The sequence below is a fragment of the Oncorhynchus kisutch genome, linkage group LG22 (genome assembly GCF_002021735.2).
Source record: "Oncorhynchus kisutch isolate 150728-3 linkage group LG22, Okis_V2, whole genome shotgun sequence".
In the NCBI taxonomy this organism is placed as follows: domain Eukaryota; kingdom Metazoa; phylum Chordata; class Actinopteri; order Salmoniformes; family Salmonidae; genus Oncorhynchus; species Oncorhynchus kisutch.
In genome coordinates this window covers 40,503,141-40,519,977 of record NC_034195.2, presented here as the reverse complement: position 1 = coordinate 40,519,977, position 16,837 = coordinate 40,503,141, and the positions used below count along the sequence as shown (strand labels likewise).

Below are 16,837 nucleotides of genomic sequence, written 5' to 3'. Positions count from 1 at the left end.
GCATATTCGGCAGTTAAACAAAACATTCTTAATATTATTTTGTTCACAAGCATGATGGCTGCACGTTTAGTTCATGGTAGACCGACACAGCTTGTTGGCCATTAGTCAGTCGGATTTCTTCAACGAGTTCAATGCACATGAATGCATTCAACTGGTAATTACCTCTCCCACTTGGTTGTGAACAGCAGCGTAGGTATCCGAATGTCGGGTAGCTTAGCAACGGATATGTTTGCAGAGTGCAGTCTAGCCCTGGTCATTTGATTCTCACCACAGCGAGACTAAGGGAAGATTGGAAAATGTACAATGCTGAATTACTTTCGGACCGCATTGCTGCGGCTAGTTTGGAGAGGAGGCGTAATCGAGAGATGCAACGTCAAGATAGGATTTTCAATGCTAAAGTTAGAACGATTGGGGTAAGTTTCTGTCTTCTCCAGCAATTGGCGTTTAGTTTTTGTATGGTCATATGAGTGTAGAATTTGGTCAACAAAAAATGTAATGGCTTATTTGCAGGTAGGCAAGTTGAAAACAAGTTATCATTTACAACTGCGACCTGGCCAAGATAAAGCAAAGCAGTTCGACACATAACACAAAGTTACACAGAGTAAAACAAACACAGTCAATAATACAGTAGAAAAATAAATCTATATACAATGTGAGCAAATGAGGTGAGATAAGGGAGGTAAAGGCAATAAATAGGCCATGGTGGCGAAGTAAATACAATATAGCAATGTAAAACACTGGAATGGTAGATTTGACAGATGAGTGTGCAAAGTAGAAATACTGGGGTGCAAATCAAATCAATTTATATAGCCCTTCGTACATCAGCTGATATCTCAAAGTGCTGTACAGAAACCCAGCCTAAAACCCCAAACAGCAAGCAATGCAGGTGTAGAAGCACGGTGGCTAGGAAAAACTCCCTAGAAAGGCCAAAACCTAGGAAGAAACCTAGAGAGGAACCAGGCTATGTGGGGTGGCCAGTCCTCTTCTGGCTGTGCCGGGTCGAGATTATAACAGAACATGGCCAAGATGTTCAAATGTTCATAAATGACCAGCATGGTCAAATAATAATAATCACAGGCAGAACAGTTGAAACTGGAGCAGCAGCACGGCCAGGTGGACTGGGGACAGCAAGGAGTCATCATGTCAGGTAGTCCTGAGGCATGGTCCTAGTGTTTCTGGTCCTCCAAGAGAGAGAAAGAGAGAATTAGAGAGAGCACACTTAAATTCATACAGGACACCGAATAGGACAGGAGAAGTACTCCAGATATAACAAACTGACCCTAGCCCCCCGACACAAACTACTGCAGCATAAATACTGGAGGCTGAGACCGGTGGGGTCAGGAGACACCGTGGCCCCATCCGAGGACACCCCCGGACAGGGCCAAACAGGAAGGATATAACCCCACCCACTTTGCCAAAGCACAGCCCCACACCACTAGAGAGGTAAAGGAGCTAAAGAAATACAGTAGGGGAAGAGGTAGTTGTTTGGGCTATTTATAGAGGGGCCATGTACAGGTGCTGTGAGCTGCTTAAAGCTAGTGAGGGAGATAAGTGTTTCCAGTTTCAGAGATTTTTGTAGTTCATTCCAGTCATTGGCAGCAGAGAACTGGAAGGAGAGGCAGCCAAAGTAGGAATTGGCTTTGTGGGGGTGACAAGTGAGATATACCTGCTGGAACGCGTGCTACGGGTGGGTGCAGCTATGGTGACCAGCAAGAAGCGATAAGGCTGGACTTTACCTAGCAGGGTCTTGTAGATGACCTGGAGCCAGTGGGTTTGGCGACGAGTATGAAGCGAGGGCCAGTCAACGAGAGCATACAGGTTGCAGTGGTGGGTAGTATATGGTGCTTTGTTGACAAAACGGATGGCACTGTGATAGACTGCATCCAATTTGTTGAATAAGGTGTTGGAGGCTATTTTGTAAATGACATCGTTGAGGATCGGTAAGATGGTCAGTTTTACGAGGGTATGTTTGGTAGCATTGGTGAAGGATGCTTTGTTGCGAAATAAGAAGCCAATTCTAGATTTAACTTTGGATTGGAGATGTTTTCTGTGAGCCTGGAAGGAGAGTTTACAGTCTAATCAGACACCAAGGTATTTGTAGTTGTCCACATATTCTAAGTCAGAACCGTCCAGAGTAGTGATGCTGGACGGACGGGCGGGCAGGTGCAGGCAGCGATCGGTTGAAGAGCATGCATTTCGTTTTACTTGTATTTAAGAGCAGTTGAAGGCCACGGAAGGAGAGTTGTATGGCATTGCAGCTCGTCTGGAGGGTTGTTAACACAGTGTCCAAAGAAGGGCCAGAGGTATACAGAATGGTGTCGTCTGCGTAGAGGTAGATCAGAGACTCACCAGCAGCAAGCGCGACATCATTGATGTATACAGAGAAGAGAGTCGGCCCAAGAATTGAACCCTGTGGCACCCCCATAGAGACTGCCAGAGGCCCGGACAACAGGCCCTCAGATTTGACACACTGAACTCTATCAGAGAAGTAGTTGGTGAACCAGGCAAGGCAATCATTTGAGAAACCAAGGCTGTTGAGGATGTGGTGATTGACAGAGTCGAAAGCCTTGGCCAGCCTTGCACAGTAATGTTTCTTATCGATGGCGGTTAAGATATCATTTAGGACCTTGAGCGTGGCTGAGGTGCACCCATGACCAGCTCTGAAACCAGATTGCATAGCGGAGAAGGTACGGTGGGATTTGAAATGGTCGGTGATCTGTTTGGTAACTTGGCTTTTGAAGACCTTAGAAAGGCAGGGTAGGATAGATATAGATCTGTAGTAGTTTGCGTCAAGGGTGCCCCCCCCCTTTGAAGAGGGGGATGACCGCAGCTGCTTTCCAATCTTTGTGCATGTAATTGTGATGGACTCTGTAGGAGAGAGGAATAACGTTGTGGAAGAGAAAGTGAGTAAACACCTTAAATATGTTTAGAACTACAAATGAACTTCTGTCGTTTCTTATTTTTTTAAATGTCACAATTCCAACCCTCTTATCTGGGCTTGGGACCGGCAAAAGTGACCCAAAAGAGACAATCAGACGGAGTTACTTAGTGTTTTTTGTTTAGTTTTTTACATTTACATCCTGCCCTGAATGTAAGCCAGGGTGGAATCAGCCAGCGGCGGCTTCCCGCATGCGCGATTCATTTGCAGTCTGGATGCTGTGGGGTGAACATCTCCTGCTCTGACTGCAGCTGGGAGGGACTGCTACGTGAGGACTGGGCCGCCTGTGAGTGCTTTGGGACGGGGTTAGGACCCACGGCAGCACCCGCTGCTCATTGAGAACGATACGTGCTTTCACGTCAGAGTCTCAAAGTCTCCAATAACACCAGGAAAAGTCGCTAGATTTGTTGCTAGTCGCTTTTTAAAAAATGTGTCGCTAGAGGGGTGTGCATACTCGCTAAATATAGCGACAAAGTCACTAAGTTGGAAACACTGCTCTATATCAGTTGTTCCTGTTGTTCACACACGTATCTGCCCTCTCATTGGCTAGAATGGCACCACCTGATCCTCCCGACTGCCTTCCATTTTTGAAGACTTATTTTCATTGTTACAGCGACCACTTGAGTATCTGGTCTGGTCAATATAATGGATAATCTGTATTGCAACTGTAACCGGCTGTGACATCACAACACTCACGTTAATTCAGTTGTGAAGACATGTTTGTCACACTTTTCTGTTCCTCACAGATAGATAAAGAGGCTCTTGATTCCCAAGTGAATGAAAGAAAGAAAAAAGAACAGGCAGAGGCAGAGTCACTTAAAGCATATGGTAAGTGCAATAAAATACAGAATGGGAGTCCTGACAGCTCTATATAAGCTTCCATACATACAGTAAGCTTCAATGCAACTAAGGTTTTATGTTAGCTGTTAGCTAGTGTCATATGTCTCTGGAATGCATGCCCTCTAGCTGCAGATGCAGTGCGCAACGACAAGGCCGCTTGTCTACTTGATCAATGCCAACTTAAGGATGAGCGTCTGCTGCAGGGAGCCATAGAGGACTTCCGATTGAACTTCCAGCCGCGGTGGAGTCGACGAGAGTATGACTTGAGCAACCCAGACAAAATTAGAGGTCAGGAGGAGATCCAGATGCTGCCGGGGCTGGTGGGTGAGGACCCAGACAGCCAGGGGAGGCTGAAGAAGCAGCAGGAGCAGCTCAGAGAGTGGTCCTTCCAGCAGCAGCATGAGTTGGCCACAGCGCGACACCAGCAGAGACAGGAAGGTAGGCTACAACCTGTCCTGATGCTAGACACTGATACACTCACTGCCTCCTCAAAACAATCTCTGTCCCTACCTCACCATTGCAGAGCAGCAGTATGACCAGGACAGAGTGGACCTGGACAACAAAGCTCTCCAGCTCCAAACAATTGAGGAGGAGAGGAGGAGAACCGTAGCCCTTGCTACAAAGAATTTCAATTTGACAAAGGTGAGTCATATTTTACCTGGTGCTTAACCAGGTGTGGTTGTCACACTGGCAAAGGTAAGTTATTAGGATTGGTAGTACTATCTGGCACTGAATCTAACCATGTGTGGTGTGATTCCTGTGATTTGTATATGGGGGAACAGAATTTAATTCTGTCAACATGTCAACTGTGTGATATTTTCCCAGGCAGCAGAGAATGCAGAGAAGCGGTGGAAGGAGTGGCAGCAGCAGGAGGAGGACAACAGGACAGACATCCTGAACCAACTGCAGGGGGAGCTGCTGAGTGAGAGCCAGGAGCAGGGCATCAGTGTGCTGGGTCTGCCCCGCCTCAGTCCCGACAGCTACAAGGGTTTCGCAGACGAGCAGCTGCAGCACATCATCAACTGCCAGCAGCAACAGATAGATGAGAAGAGGGTACATCTACATTGTTTACCTTGAGTAGAGATGTTTTTATTGCAGTATGTTGCACTCTCCATCTTCTGAAAGAGGACCAAAAGCGAGAGTAGATCGCAACACCCATAAATAGTGTTAACCTTCTCTTCATGTTTGGTTGTGCAGAGAATTCAGGCGGAGCAGCAGCAGGAGGAGCTCCAGCAGGACCGGTTCCGTGTGGCCTCGGCTCGAACCGCCCTACTAATGGAGAGACAGCAGGCCCGCATCAACAAGCAGCTCCGTCGCACCCAGGATAACACCAACGCACAGCTGGCTGAGGCCCACCATGAACAGTAAGACACTTTCCATATGTTAAGGTTTAGACACATGGACGCAGCTGTATACCTTTCGCTTTGTTTGATGTTGTACTGTTGGGCTTCATTACCATACAGCATCATTGTTTGTCAAATTTAAAAAAAAAAGTTTTCTTTAACACTTCTGTGCTCAGAAATAATTCAATTGTGCAGAAGAAACTGATCAACAAGATTAGCACACTTAATGGACACACATTAATGATCAACTAGGAGCTCAATTCAATCCATTTTGCGGAAGATCCGCGTTATCGTTCGATTGAAATTTAAAGACAATGTTCCCTAGTTCAGAGACTGCATTCAGCGTTAAAATGTAAAGGTAATTTGCGATTGAGCAGACATATGCAATATTTATCGTGATATTCCGCGATACGGATTGAATCCAGCCCTAGAGCTTGTTGACCTGCCCATAGCATTGCATAGACGACATATCAAATGCCTACAGTTTTGTTCTTGATATCAGTTCTAGACCAATGCATTCTTCTCCTTTCAGGACAAAGTATTTGGAGAAGGTGTACACTAACATCCCAGATGACAGTTACTTCTCCCAGTTCAACACCAGCAGTCGATAAAGGATGACAGGGCCTTACTTACTATGCCATGCATTATTAGACTATTATGGAGAAATGTTTCTTGTATTAAAAAGTGAAAATGTAGATAAATGATTTGAAACAAATGAACAAATCTGATGTTTTCCTTCCCTTAATTCAAAACTAAAAAAATACAATCAAAAAAGTCTTCATAGAAAAGTATGTCTATGAATAAGGCATTGCCTACTGTTCTGCATGCATTTGTCACAACGTGTCCGTATAATTAATTAAATCTGTACAAAACAAATGCACATGTTCTCCATTAAAATCACATTACCAGCATAAAATGCTATTAAAGACTAGCTGGTCAGTTCATTCGGTGTAATCTTTTTCTCACTGTGCTCTATTACCATGTAGAGTCTCCTTGAATTCACAATTACAGTGCAAATACAATTATCTGCAACTGAAATAATAATGATCAAATGCCTTTGTGTAAAAAAACAGCTTCCTTCATGACTCCTTGACTAGTGAACTCAACTTCTGTCAGGGGCCTCCATTTTGTAGGAGGTGACAGCAGTGTGGTCTCCTGATTGATATCTTACAGGAGTGTTATACACACCCTATCCACGTGAGGGCGATATGAACTTGTTCTCTTTTTCCTTCTCAACCCTAATTTGCCAAACTGTCTACAGCATCGTAGGCAAAGAAAAATACCAAAAATGATGTTTCAATAACACCTACATCCTGTCCCTTGTCTGAATTTTGAACAACATTTCCAAATATCATTCCCTTCCTATGGGGCACAAGCAACAGGCTCACAGACTGGGGTGATCCCACTGTCACAGTTAGCTTCCGAATGACCACTCCTCTGCTCCAGCAGGACTCTATTGTGAGTTCTCTGAGACAAACTTGTCCCATTTTCTCTGCCACAAATCCAATGCTTTCTCCTTCAGCTGTGGTGACAGAGAGCTGTACCTGGAACATAAAAAAAATTGAAAGTCAGAATCCTTACCCTACCATACAATGGCATAAACAGTTGCAAGTAGCTAAGCTAGTCCAGGTTATTCCACCAATATTGTACGGTGCCTGGACCTGCTAGCTTGGCCTCACCTGATGGAGTTCATGGCCAGTTCCTTGAGAGTTCCTATGTGAGAGTTCATTCCACCTAAACCCACAAACGCCTCGTAAAAATCATGGGAGAGGCCAGAAGCTCCAAACATGGCTGGGTCGTCTGAACTGATCACCAGGGGATGGCCCTCTGACATCAGAACAGCAGCTGGGTGATTCCGCAGGTCTGAGACCAGTTTCAGTACCTGGAGAAAAAAATGCAATTATTATATTTGACCTTTAACTCTGCAAGTCAGTTAAGAACAAATTATTGTTTACAATGACTGCCTACCCCGACCAAACCCTAACCAGGACGACGCTGGGCCAATTGTGCGCCGCCCTATGGGACTCCCAATTACTGCCAGTTGTGATACAGCCTGGAATCGAGCCAGGGTCTGTAGTGATGCCTCTAGCACTGAGATGCAGTGCCTTAGACCTCTGCGCCACTCGGAAGCCCCAAATGAAGAGTTTCAATGAAGATACAATCTACCTCGATCTGTGGATGGGCAGCCGTCTTAATCATTCATCAACATGTGAGTGTGGTGACAGCGATAATGCCCTACCTGGTTGGAGATGGGGCACACCTCTACAGCCACCCCTTTCCTCCTAGAAAGGGCCTTGGCCACGGGGTGGCGCAGCAGGGCAAAGCCATGGCCGATGCGAGACGTGTTGAACAGTAAAGCATCCAGTAGGTTCCCATCCACATCAGTGCCCTCTTCATCTGCAAATGACAGTCAATCAATGATGCCATCAGTGTAGATTGTAGTAAACTCTTATCTGTACTGTACAAACTTCATTCTCAACAACACAAAATAGGGAGTATTGGCTAGAGAGTCTCATTCCATCAAAGTTAGTGCTATCCGGGCCCCTAACCAGGGCCAGATTAAGAAATCATAGGCCCATTCCATGATTATAGACTAAATATGAACACTTCAGATAAGGTGGAAGGGTTCATGTGCTCACCAGTCTCTCCTGCGTGGAAGAAGAATGGAAGGTTGATTCCTCTCTCGCCTGGCAGAGACAAGGCCTCCTTGAAGTACCAGAGGGGTCTTCCACTATCTTCCCGACCCACCTAGTACCAGACGAGAACATCAGACATGTCAACATCACCCTGCACAGCCTATACCTATTTTTTAATAAACCTATTTAGTAATAAATAAATCAAGTCCATATCAACTTTAGGTAATTTCCTGAGAGAAATTAGACAGTTTTAAGGAGTCTTGTGATTAAGGATCTACCTACTAGGTCAAATCCAGCCATGATCTCTGGAAAGACTTTCTGTAGGTTCATAGCCTCCTCCACTGCCTTCCATGCCATTGATGCATTCAGCCGCCTTAGACAAACAGATTCCCAAAGTACATTCAATCTCAACATTAATATGACGTGTTTTGTTTTCTCATTCTTCTTTATATTCTGTATAGTTTTTAAATAAACTAATCATTGTAAAACTGTTAGAGGGCACATGATTCTAATTCCATCTTTACACTGATCATGTGCATCTCCTGCATAGTCACCTGTGCACAGTGAAGATGACACGAGCTCCAAGGAAGTCTGGGTGCTCTGACACAAACTGCCTGGTCACGTCCTGATAGGTCTTGAGGCCCCAGGCACTGTCATGTGTGCTCCCATCCAGCTCGTATGTCTGTGTATCGGTAACAAACATGTAAGAATTATACAACCTCTTATGTGTAGACAATACATCCTGGTTACACCTTGAAAATGACTGGTCAACTCAAACTATTGTGTATGGAATAATCTCAACAACTTAATCCCACAACTGAACTCATATCACACGGTTGGAACAAACAAGTATCTGTACGTGTTGTTTACCTCTGGAAGCAAAGCCCTCAGCTCCAGATACATGATACTATCCATGTAGAACTGCCTCAGGCCCTCATAGTAATAGTCCTTGAACACAGGAGCGTAGGTGACTAGTCCCCAAGCCGAAGTGAACGCCTGCTCAAACCTTTTCCAAACGACATCTTGGCTGGGATAGGCAGCCTCTGGGTCCTCAGTGAAAAGTGTGAGGTTGCGGATGAGGCTGCACAGGTTGTTGGAGAGTGCATACAATTTGAAAGAGATGAGTCAAATAGAAAATCTAATTTTGTCTGTATTCCCCCAGGGAGATACTTGTGTGATGTATGACCATGACATATAAATTACATAATATATAATGAAATGTATTGACATACATGTGTCATTTGACATAGTGAATGACACACATTGCCTTCGGAAAGTATTCAGACCCCTTCACTTTTTCCACATTTTGTTACTACAGCCTTATTCTACAGACTTACTCTAAAATGGATTTAAAAAATAATAATTAAATCCTCAGTAATCTACACACAATACCCCATCATAACCAAGTGAAAACAGATTTGTTTAATTTTGGGCACAAATTATTAAAGATAGAAAACAGAAATACCTTATTTACATAAGTATTCAGACCCTTTGCAATGAGACTCAACATTTAACTCAGGTGCATCCTGTTTTCATTGATCATCCTTGAGATGTTTCTACAACTTGACTGGAGTCCACCTGTGGTAAATTCAATTGGTTTGACATGATTTGAAAAGGCACACAACTGTATATAAGGTCCCACAGTTGACAGTGCATGTCAGAGTGAAAACCAAGTCATGAGGTCGAAGGAATTGTCCGTAGAATGCCGAGAAGGGATTGTATCGAGGCACAGATCTGAGGAAGGGTACACTTCTGCAGCATTGAAGGCCCCAAGAAAACAGTGGCCTCTATCATTCTTAAATGGGAGAAGTTTGGAACCACCAAGACTCTTCCTAGAGCTGGCTGCCCGGCCAAACTGAGTAATCGGGGTAGAAGGGCCTTGGTCAGGGAGGTGACCAAGAACCCGATGGTCACTCTAACAGAGCTCTAGAGTTCCTCTGTGGAGATGGGAGAACCTTCCAGAAGGACAACCATCTCTGCAGCACTCTACCAATCAGGCCTTTATGCTACAGTGGCCAGACGGAGGCCACTCCTCAGTAAAAGGCACATGACAGCCCGCTTGGAGTTTGCCAAAAGGCACCTAAAGATTCTCAGACCATGAGAAACAAGATTCTCTGGTCTGATGAAACCAATATTAAACTCTTTGGCCTGAATGCAAAGTGTCACGTCTGGAGAAAATGGTGGTGGCAGCATCATCCTGTGGGGATGTTTTTCAGCGGCAGGGACTGGGACACTTGTAAGGATCGAGGGAAAGATGAACGGAGCAAAGTACAGAGATCCTTGAAGAAAACAGGACTTCAGACTGGGGTTCACCTTCCAACAGGACAACAACCCTAAGCACACAGCCAAGACAAAGCAGGAGTGGCTTCAGGACAAGTCTCTGAATGTCCTTGAGTGGCCAGAGCCCGGACTTGAACCCGATCTAACATCTTTGGAGACCTGAAAATAGCTGTGCAGCAACACTCCCCATCCAACCTGACAGAGCTTGAGAGGATCTGCAGAGAATATTGGGAGAAACTCCCCAAGTAAAGGTGTGCCAAGCTTGTAGCGTCATCCCCAAGAAGACTCGAGGCTGTAATCGCTGCCAAAGGTGCTTTAACAAAGTACTGAGTAAAGGGTCTGAATAATTATGCACATTTAATATTTATTTTATTTGTATAAATTTGCAACAACAACAAAACGTAACCTGTTTTTGCTTTGTCATTATGGGGTATTGTGTGTAGATTGTGTGTTTTTAGAATCAGGCTGTAACCTAACAAAATGTGGAAAAAGTCAAGAGGTCTGAATACTTTCCGAATGCACTGTATATAATGACATTTGTTCCTACTACCTACCTATTGTCAAGGTCAGTGGTATTGCCTGTTTTGGCCCTCAGGGTCTCCAGCAGCATCCAAGAAGAGCACTGAGGTTTTGGTTTGGGCTGACCAGAGGAGAAGAGTAATCGAACTGACTGGTCCTCTGTAATGCACATGTAGCAATATGGCCGGTACGTCACATTCCTTACCAGCCACTCCACTCCCACCATGGAGAAGTCATGGACATGAAGTGCTGCTCCTAAAACAGATCAGAGGAGGAGATGTTCGTAACCTGTGTGACACAGGAGGTTGGTGGCACCTTTATTGGGCAGAACGGGCTTGTGTTAATGACTGGAGCGGAATCAGTGGAATGGTATCAAATACATCAAAAACATGGTTTCCAGGTGTTTGATGCCATTACATTTGCTCCGTTCCGGCCATTATTATGAGCCGTTCTCCCCTCAGCAGCCTCCAATGTTGTGTGGCTTACAATGAAGTACATTATATATGTGCCATATTTGCTTACAAGTATCCTCTCAGTTTATCACAAATGCAAAGGGGACAGGGGTACCTTTGGGCATCCTCTGCAGTAGGCTGTAGATGAGGCTGCGCTGGATGAGTGGCTTTGCCTTGAAGAAGTGCAAGGCAGGAGGGAAGTCCGAGCTCTTCATCTCCTGCTCCTTCAGTTTGTGCAGCTGTGCACTGAGCCGCAGCTCTGCCTCTGTCAGCAGCAGTCTGCCCCCTGTCTGCCGGGAGGCCTCCTGGTGCATCAGAGACTCTCTGAGCCTAGGGTCAGGGCTGCACCAGCACAGGGTCAACCAGCACAGCAGGACTGACACCATAGCCACCTGGTGGCTCTCTGGCCAGTGCAACATGGGGAAGGTGTGGCTAATCAATGTTGGTCAACACTGAATAGATAGGCTTGAAGGAGAAAGAAACGTGATAAGACAAACTCATCTAGTGGGAAAATAGGTTCAACAGAGCTTGGTGTTTAGTGTAAGCCTACTGCACCTGTTTACAGAACATAGGACATAAATCAATGGTCTTTCCACTTCCTCATTATTACTTTCTTATGCTTGCTTCCTCAGAAATGTAGTTTCTCTTGAAACAAACAAAAAATATCCAGTTCAGACAATACCTTAAGAGGTCTATTTCCCATAAGAGATATTTCCCATATTTTCTATGAATATGATTAAATATGTATATTTAGAGGATAGGATCTTCAGGATGTCATACTGACAGGTTGCATTTAGATCTGAATTTGATACATAAATGCACAATTAATTTATTTGATATAGTTTTGTCCGCAATTGCAGTATTTATCCGTAAGTAGGCTAGTTTAGTGCACCATGGTGGACGTGGACAAAAGAGTAGCACCACCACCAGCTGTCGGTGTCAACAAACCCGCTTTGTGATTCACGGATTATGTAGTTTACTTGCTGTGAATACGTTTGATGCCTAATAGTGTTTTTGTTAGTTTACAGTTATGATCAAGATATTTAAACGAATACAGACTTTTTATAAACCTGACATATTGCCTGCTTCAGCTGGTCGCCTATTATGTTGTTCAGTTTAAAGGGCTACGCGAACGTTTGACGCGTTGGCGATTTCAATATATGTACAATGTAACAACAATGTATCTAACAATGTAACATTTGATAAACGTTAAAGTGGTGTGCCTCAAGCCTGCAATTCTAAAGTGTAACAAAGTAACAGCTGCACGTTCACACTGAACGCTGGATCCATTAATAATAGCATACATGTTTTGCCAGTGTTATGAACATTAATTGTTATTAGAATGAGTATCTCACCACTGAACAAACCTGTCCGTGAAAGTGAAGTGATGAATGGGTACTCCTATACTGCTCTATACTATAACAACAACTGTTACAACAACAACAACAAAATCAGTTCTGTAGGCTGAAAGTGTAATGCCGCGTTCATGTATTAATCGGAAATAGGAAACTCGAAAATGTCCGACTTGCTAACTAAATGTACGCAGGACCAGTTAGCAAGTCTGACATTTCCGAGTAGTACGTGAACGCAGCATTACTCTTACTCACTTCCTAAAACAGTGGTACACGTCATATCCCCCCAGTGGTTTACTTGGGATGGAAGAAGTGCAGGACCTGTTCTCCAAATCGGTCCATAAGACTATTTCACCGAATTCACAAGTGACATTATGCTATAGAGACTTCTGATTATTCGTTGTTAACGGTTTGTATACATTTTCCATTACATTTAACCAAATGTTCATTACAATTTTTTTTTGCCTACTTGAAAGTAAGCCTTATTTACACTGGAAAGCTGCTGTGTCTGATCCCATGTAGACCTACCTGCCGTTGTGCCCTTGATCAAGGCATTTAGCCCCCCACATAGAACCGCACTTTTAGTCACAGGTTGTCAACCATCCACCTGGAGACCTCCTGGGTGTGCAGGCATGGCGTTTTCAACCAAATACTTTTGTCTTTATACAGTTATTCCTTCATTCAATAAATCAGAGTTCAAATGTCGCAATTACATGGCTGCTGTTTAATAGAGGGGAATCGCATCTTTCCAACGGGTGCAGATTTATTTCGACTTTACAGTGCCGGTGGAAAGGCAACAACGAAATGAATGCTTAGTTAGCTATAGTTAACGAGCGAGCTACCTGCTACAAATTATGTCTAGAATTGGTGATGTCTGTTATTATTTTATACCTCCTGCTGAAATGTCACGTTCTCTCTCCTCGGGCAACGGCCCAATCGCACTGGCGCACACACACAGCACCATAGACATGCACTGAAGGCATAGCTCCCGAGTGACGCAGCGATCTAAGGCACTGTATCTCAGTGCAATAAGCGTCACTACAGTCCCTGGTTCGAATCCAGACTGTATCACATCCGGATGTGATTGGGAGTCCCATACAGTAAAAAGGAAAGGTTCCTGGAGTATCCTTTAGGGGTTCTTCAAATTGAAACTGTGGGGGAACCCCTGTAAGTTCTTCAAAGAACCCATTTTAATGGGTCCTCGAAGAACCTTTTGAATAACCTTTCTGGGTTACGTTAACTACCCCCCTCCCCTATTAATAACAATAACCCTAATATTTTAGTTCTCAGTGTTTATTATGATTTTAGTGGCAAGCAGAATAAAATGATCAAAATATGAGGTTAACTCTGAGCAGAGCCCTAAGTTCAATGGGTATATCCTCTGTCATGTTGACATTAATGTGTTGATATTCTCCGTATCCATAGCCATAATGATTTTGCAGTGCATGGTGATCGAACAGGTTTCCTGTTATATTCATCAGAGGTGTAGGGAGGGCGAAGTCTGTGAATCCCCCAAAAATGTAATTCTACAGATGATTAACAAAATATGCACACAACAGTATTCATACCTTGATAATGGTATCATTTGATAATGGTTTTCATACACATACCTTGTCCATAATGTAGAGGCTTATGGGATATTCATTGAAGAGGTAAGGAAGGAGGATGGTAAATGTGATCTGCATAACATACCAATAGCAAATGACATACAGTTGAAGTCGGAAGTCCACATACACTTAGGTTGGAGTCATTAAAACTCATTTTTCAACCACTCCACAAATTTCTTGTTAATAAACTAGTTTTGGCAAGTCGGTTAGGACATCTACTTTGTGCATGACACAAGTCATTTTTCCAACAATTGTTTACAGACAGATTATTTCACTTATAATTCACTGTATCACAATTCCAATGGGTCAGAAGTGCACATACATTAAGTTGACTGTGCCTTTAAACAGCTTGGAAAATGACAGAAAATGATGTCATGGCTTTATAAGCTTCTGTTAGGCTAATTGACATAATTTGAGTCAATTGGAGGTGTAACTGTGGATGTACACTGCTCAAAAAAAAGGGAACACTAAAATAACACATCCCAGATCTGAATGAATGAAATATTCTTATTAAATACTTTTATCTTTACATTGTTGAATGTGCAGACAACAAAATCACACAAAAATGATCAATGGAAATCAAATTTATCAACCCATGGAGGTATGGATTTGGAGTCACACTCAAAATTAAAGTGGAAAACCACACTACAGGCTGATCCAACTTTGATGTAATGTCCTTAAAACAAGTCAAAATGAGGCTCAGTAGTGTGTGTGGCCTCCACGTGCCTGTATGACCTCCCTACAACGCCTGGGCATGCTCCTGATGAGGTGGCGGATGGTCTCCTGAGGGATCTCCTCCCAGACCTGGACTAAAGCATCCGCCAACTCCTGGACAGTCTGTGGTGCAACGTGGCGTTGGTGGATGGAGCGAGACATGATGTCCCAGATGTGCTCAATTGGATTCAGGCCTGGGGAACGGGCGGGCCAGTCCATAGCATCAGTGCCTTCCTCTTGCAGGAACTGCTGACACACTCCAGCCACATGAGGTCTAGCATTGTCTTGCATTAGGAGGAACCCAGGAGGAACCCAGGGCCAACCGCACCAGCATATGGTCTCACAAGGGGTCTGAGGATCTCATCTCGGTACCTAATGGCAGTCAGGCTACCTCTGGCGAGCACATGGAGCGGCCCCCCATAGAAATGCCACCCCACACCATGACTGACCCACCGCCAAACCGGTCATGCTGGAGGATGTTGCAGGCAGAAGAACGTTCTCCACGGCGTCTCCAGACTGTCACGTCTGTCACATGTGCTCAGTGTGAACCTGCTTTCATCTGTGAAGAGCACAGGGCGCCAGTGGCTAATTTGCCAATCTTGGTGTTCTCTGGCAAATGCCAAACGTCCTGCACGGTGTTGGGCTGTAAGCACAACCCCCACCTGTGGACATCGGGCCCTCATATACCACCCTCATGGAGTCTGTTTCTGACCGTTTGAGCAGACACATGCACATTTGTGGCCTGCTGGAGGTCATTTTGCAGGGCTCTGGCAGTGCTCCTCCTGCTCCTCCTTGCAAAGGCGGAGATAAGCGGTCCTGCTGCTGGGTTGTTGCCCTCCTACGGCCCTCTCCACGTCTCCTGATGTACTGGCCTGTCTCCTGGTAGCGCCTCCATGCTCTGGACGCTACGCTGACAGACACAGCAAACCTTCTTGCCACAGCTCGCATTGATGTGCCATCCTGGAATAGCTGCACTACCTGAGCCACTTGTGTGGGTTGTAGACTCCGTCACATGCTACCACTAGAGTGAAAGCACCGCTAGCATTCAAATTGACCAAAACATCAGCCAGGAAGCATAGGAACTGAGAAGTGGTCTGTGGTCCCCACCTGCAGAACCACTCCTTTATTGGGGGTGTCTTGCTAATTGCCTATAATTTACACCTGTTGTCTATTCCATTTGCACAACAGCATGTGAAATTTATTGTCAATCAGTGTTGCTTCCTAAGTGGACAGTTTGATTTCACAGAAGTGTGATTGACTTGGAGTTACATTGTGTTGTGTTCCCTTTATTTTTTTGAGCAGTGTATTTCAAGGCCTACCTTCAAACTCAGTGCCTCTTTGCTTGACATCATGGGAATATCAAAAGAAATCAGCCAAGGCCTCAGAAAAAAATTGTAGACCTCCACAAGTCTGGTTCATCCTTGGTGGCAAATTTCCAGGTACCATGTTCATCTGTACAAACAATAGTATGCAAGTATAAACACCATGGGACCACGCAGCCGTCATACAGCTCAGTAAGGAGACGCGTTCTGTCTCCTAGAGATGAGCGTACTTTGGTGCAAAAAGTGCAAATCAATCCCAGAATAACAGCAAAGGACCTTGTGAAGATGCTGGAGGAAACAGGTACAAAAGTATCTATATCCACAGTAAAACGAGTCCTATATCGACATTACATGAAAGGCCGCTCAGCAAGGAAGAAGCCACTGCTCCAAAACCGCCATAAAAAAAGCCAGACTACAGTTTGTAACTGCACATGGGGACAAAGATCGTACTTTTGGAGAAACGTCCTCTGGTCTGATGAAACAAATAATAGAACTGTTTGGCCATAATGACCATCGTTATGTTTGGAGGAAAAATGGGGAGGCTTGCAAGCCGAAGAACACCATCCCAACCGTGAAGCACGGGGATGGCAGCATCATGTTGTGGGGGTGCTTTATTGCAAGAGGGACTGGTGCACTTCACAAAATAGGCGGGAAAATTATGTAGATATATTGAAGCAACATCTCAAGTCATCAGTCAGGAAGTTAAAGCTTGGACAATGACCCCAAGCATACTTCCAAAGTTGTGGCAAAATGGCTTAAGTCAAGGTATTGGAGTGGCCACCACAAAGCCCTGACCTCAATCCTATAGAAAATTTGTGGGCAGAACTGAAAAAG

The 16,837-nt window shown here is 44.5% G+C and overlaps 2 protein-coding genes across 3 annotated transcripts; one reads left to right on the top strand and one right to left on the bottom strand.

Moving 5' to 3' along the window:
- Window positions 1-153: 153 nt before the first annotated feature.
- On the top strand, window positions 154-6,042 carry ribc2 (RIB43A domain with coiled-coils 2). Of its 2 annotated transcripts, XM_020456023.2 has the most exons (7): window positions 154-413; window positions 3,685-3,766; window positions 3,905-4,216; window positions 4,302-4,420; window positions 4,604-4,831; window positions 4,976-5,142; window positions 5,654-6,042. In XM_020456023.2, the coding sequence occupies exons 1-7, from the start codon at window positions 297-299 to the stop codon at window positions 5,730-5,732; spliced, it is 1,104 nt and encodes a 367-aa protein (XP_020311612.1). In that variant the 5' UTR covers window positions 154-296; the 3' UTR covers window positions 5,733-6,042. The 2 variants fall into 2 exon arrangements, with proteins under 2 accessions (XP_020311612.1, XP_020311613.2); XM_020456024.2 differs by lacking the exon at window positions 154-413 and having other exon boundaries at window positions 3,411-3,766; window positions 3,982-4,216.
- On the bottom strand, window positions 4,843-12,503 carry LOC109867103 (adenosine deaminase 2-A). Its single transcript, XM_020456022.2, has 10 exons — window positions 12,364-12,503; window positions 11,124-11,473; window positions 10,592-10,811; window positions 8,628-8,838; window positions 8,312-8,439; window positions 8,040-8,130; window positions 7,761-7,869; window positions 7,361-7,518; window positions 6,801-7,003; window positions 4,843-6,665 (listed from the first exon to the last, which is right to left on the bottom strand). The coding sequence occupies exons 2-10, from the start codon at window positions 11,425-11,427 to the stop codon at window positions 6,575-6,577; spliced, it is 1,515 nt and encodes a 504-aa protein (XP_020311611.1). The 5' UTR covers window positions 11,428-11,473; window positions 12,364-12,503; the 3' UTR covers window positions 4,843-6,574.
- Window positions 12,504-16,837: the final 4,334 nt, after the last annotated feature.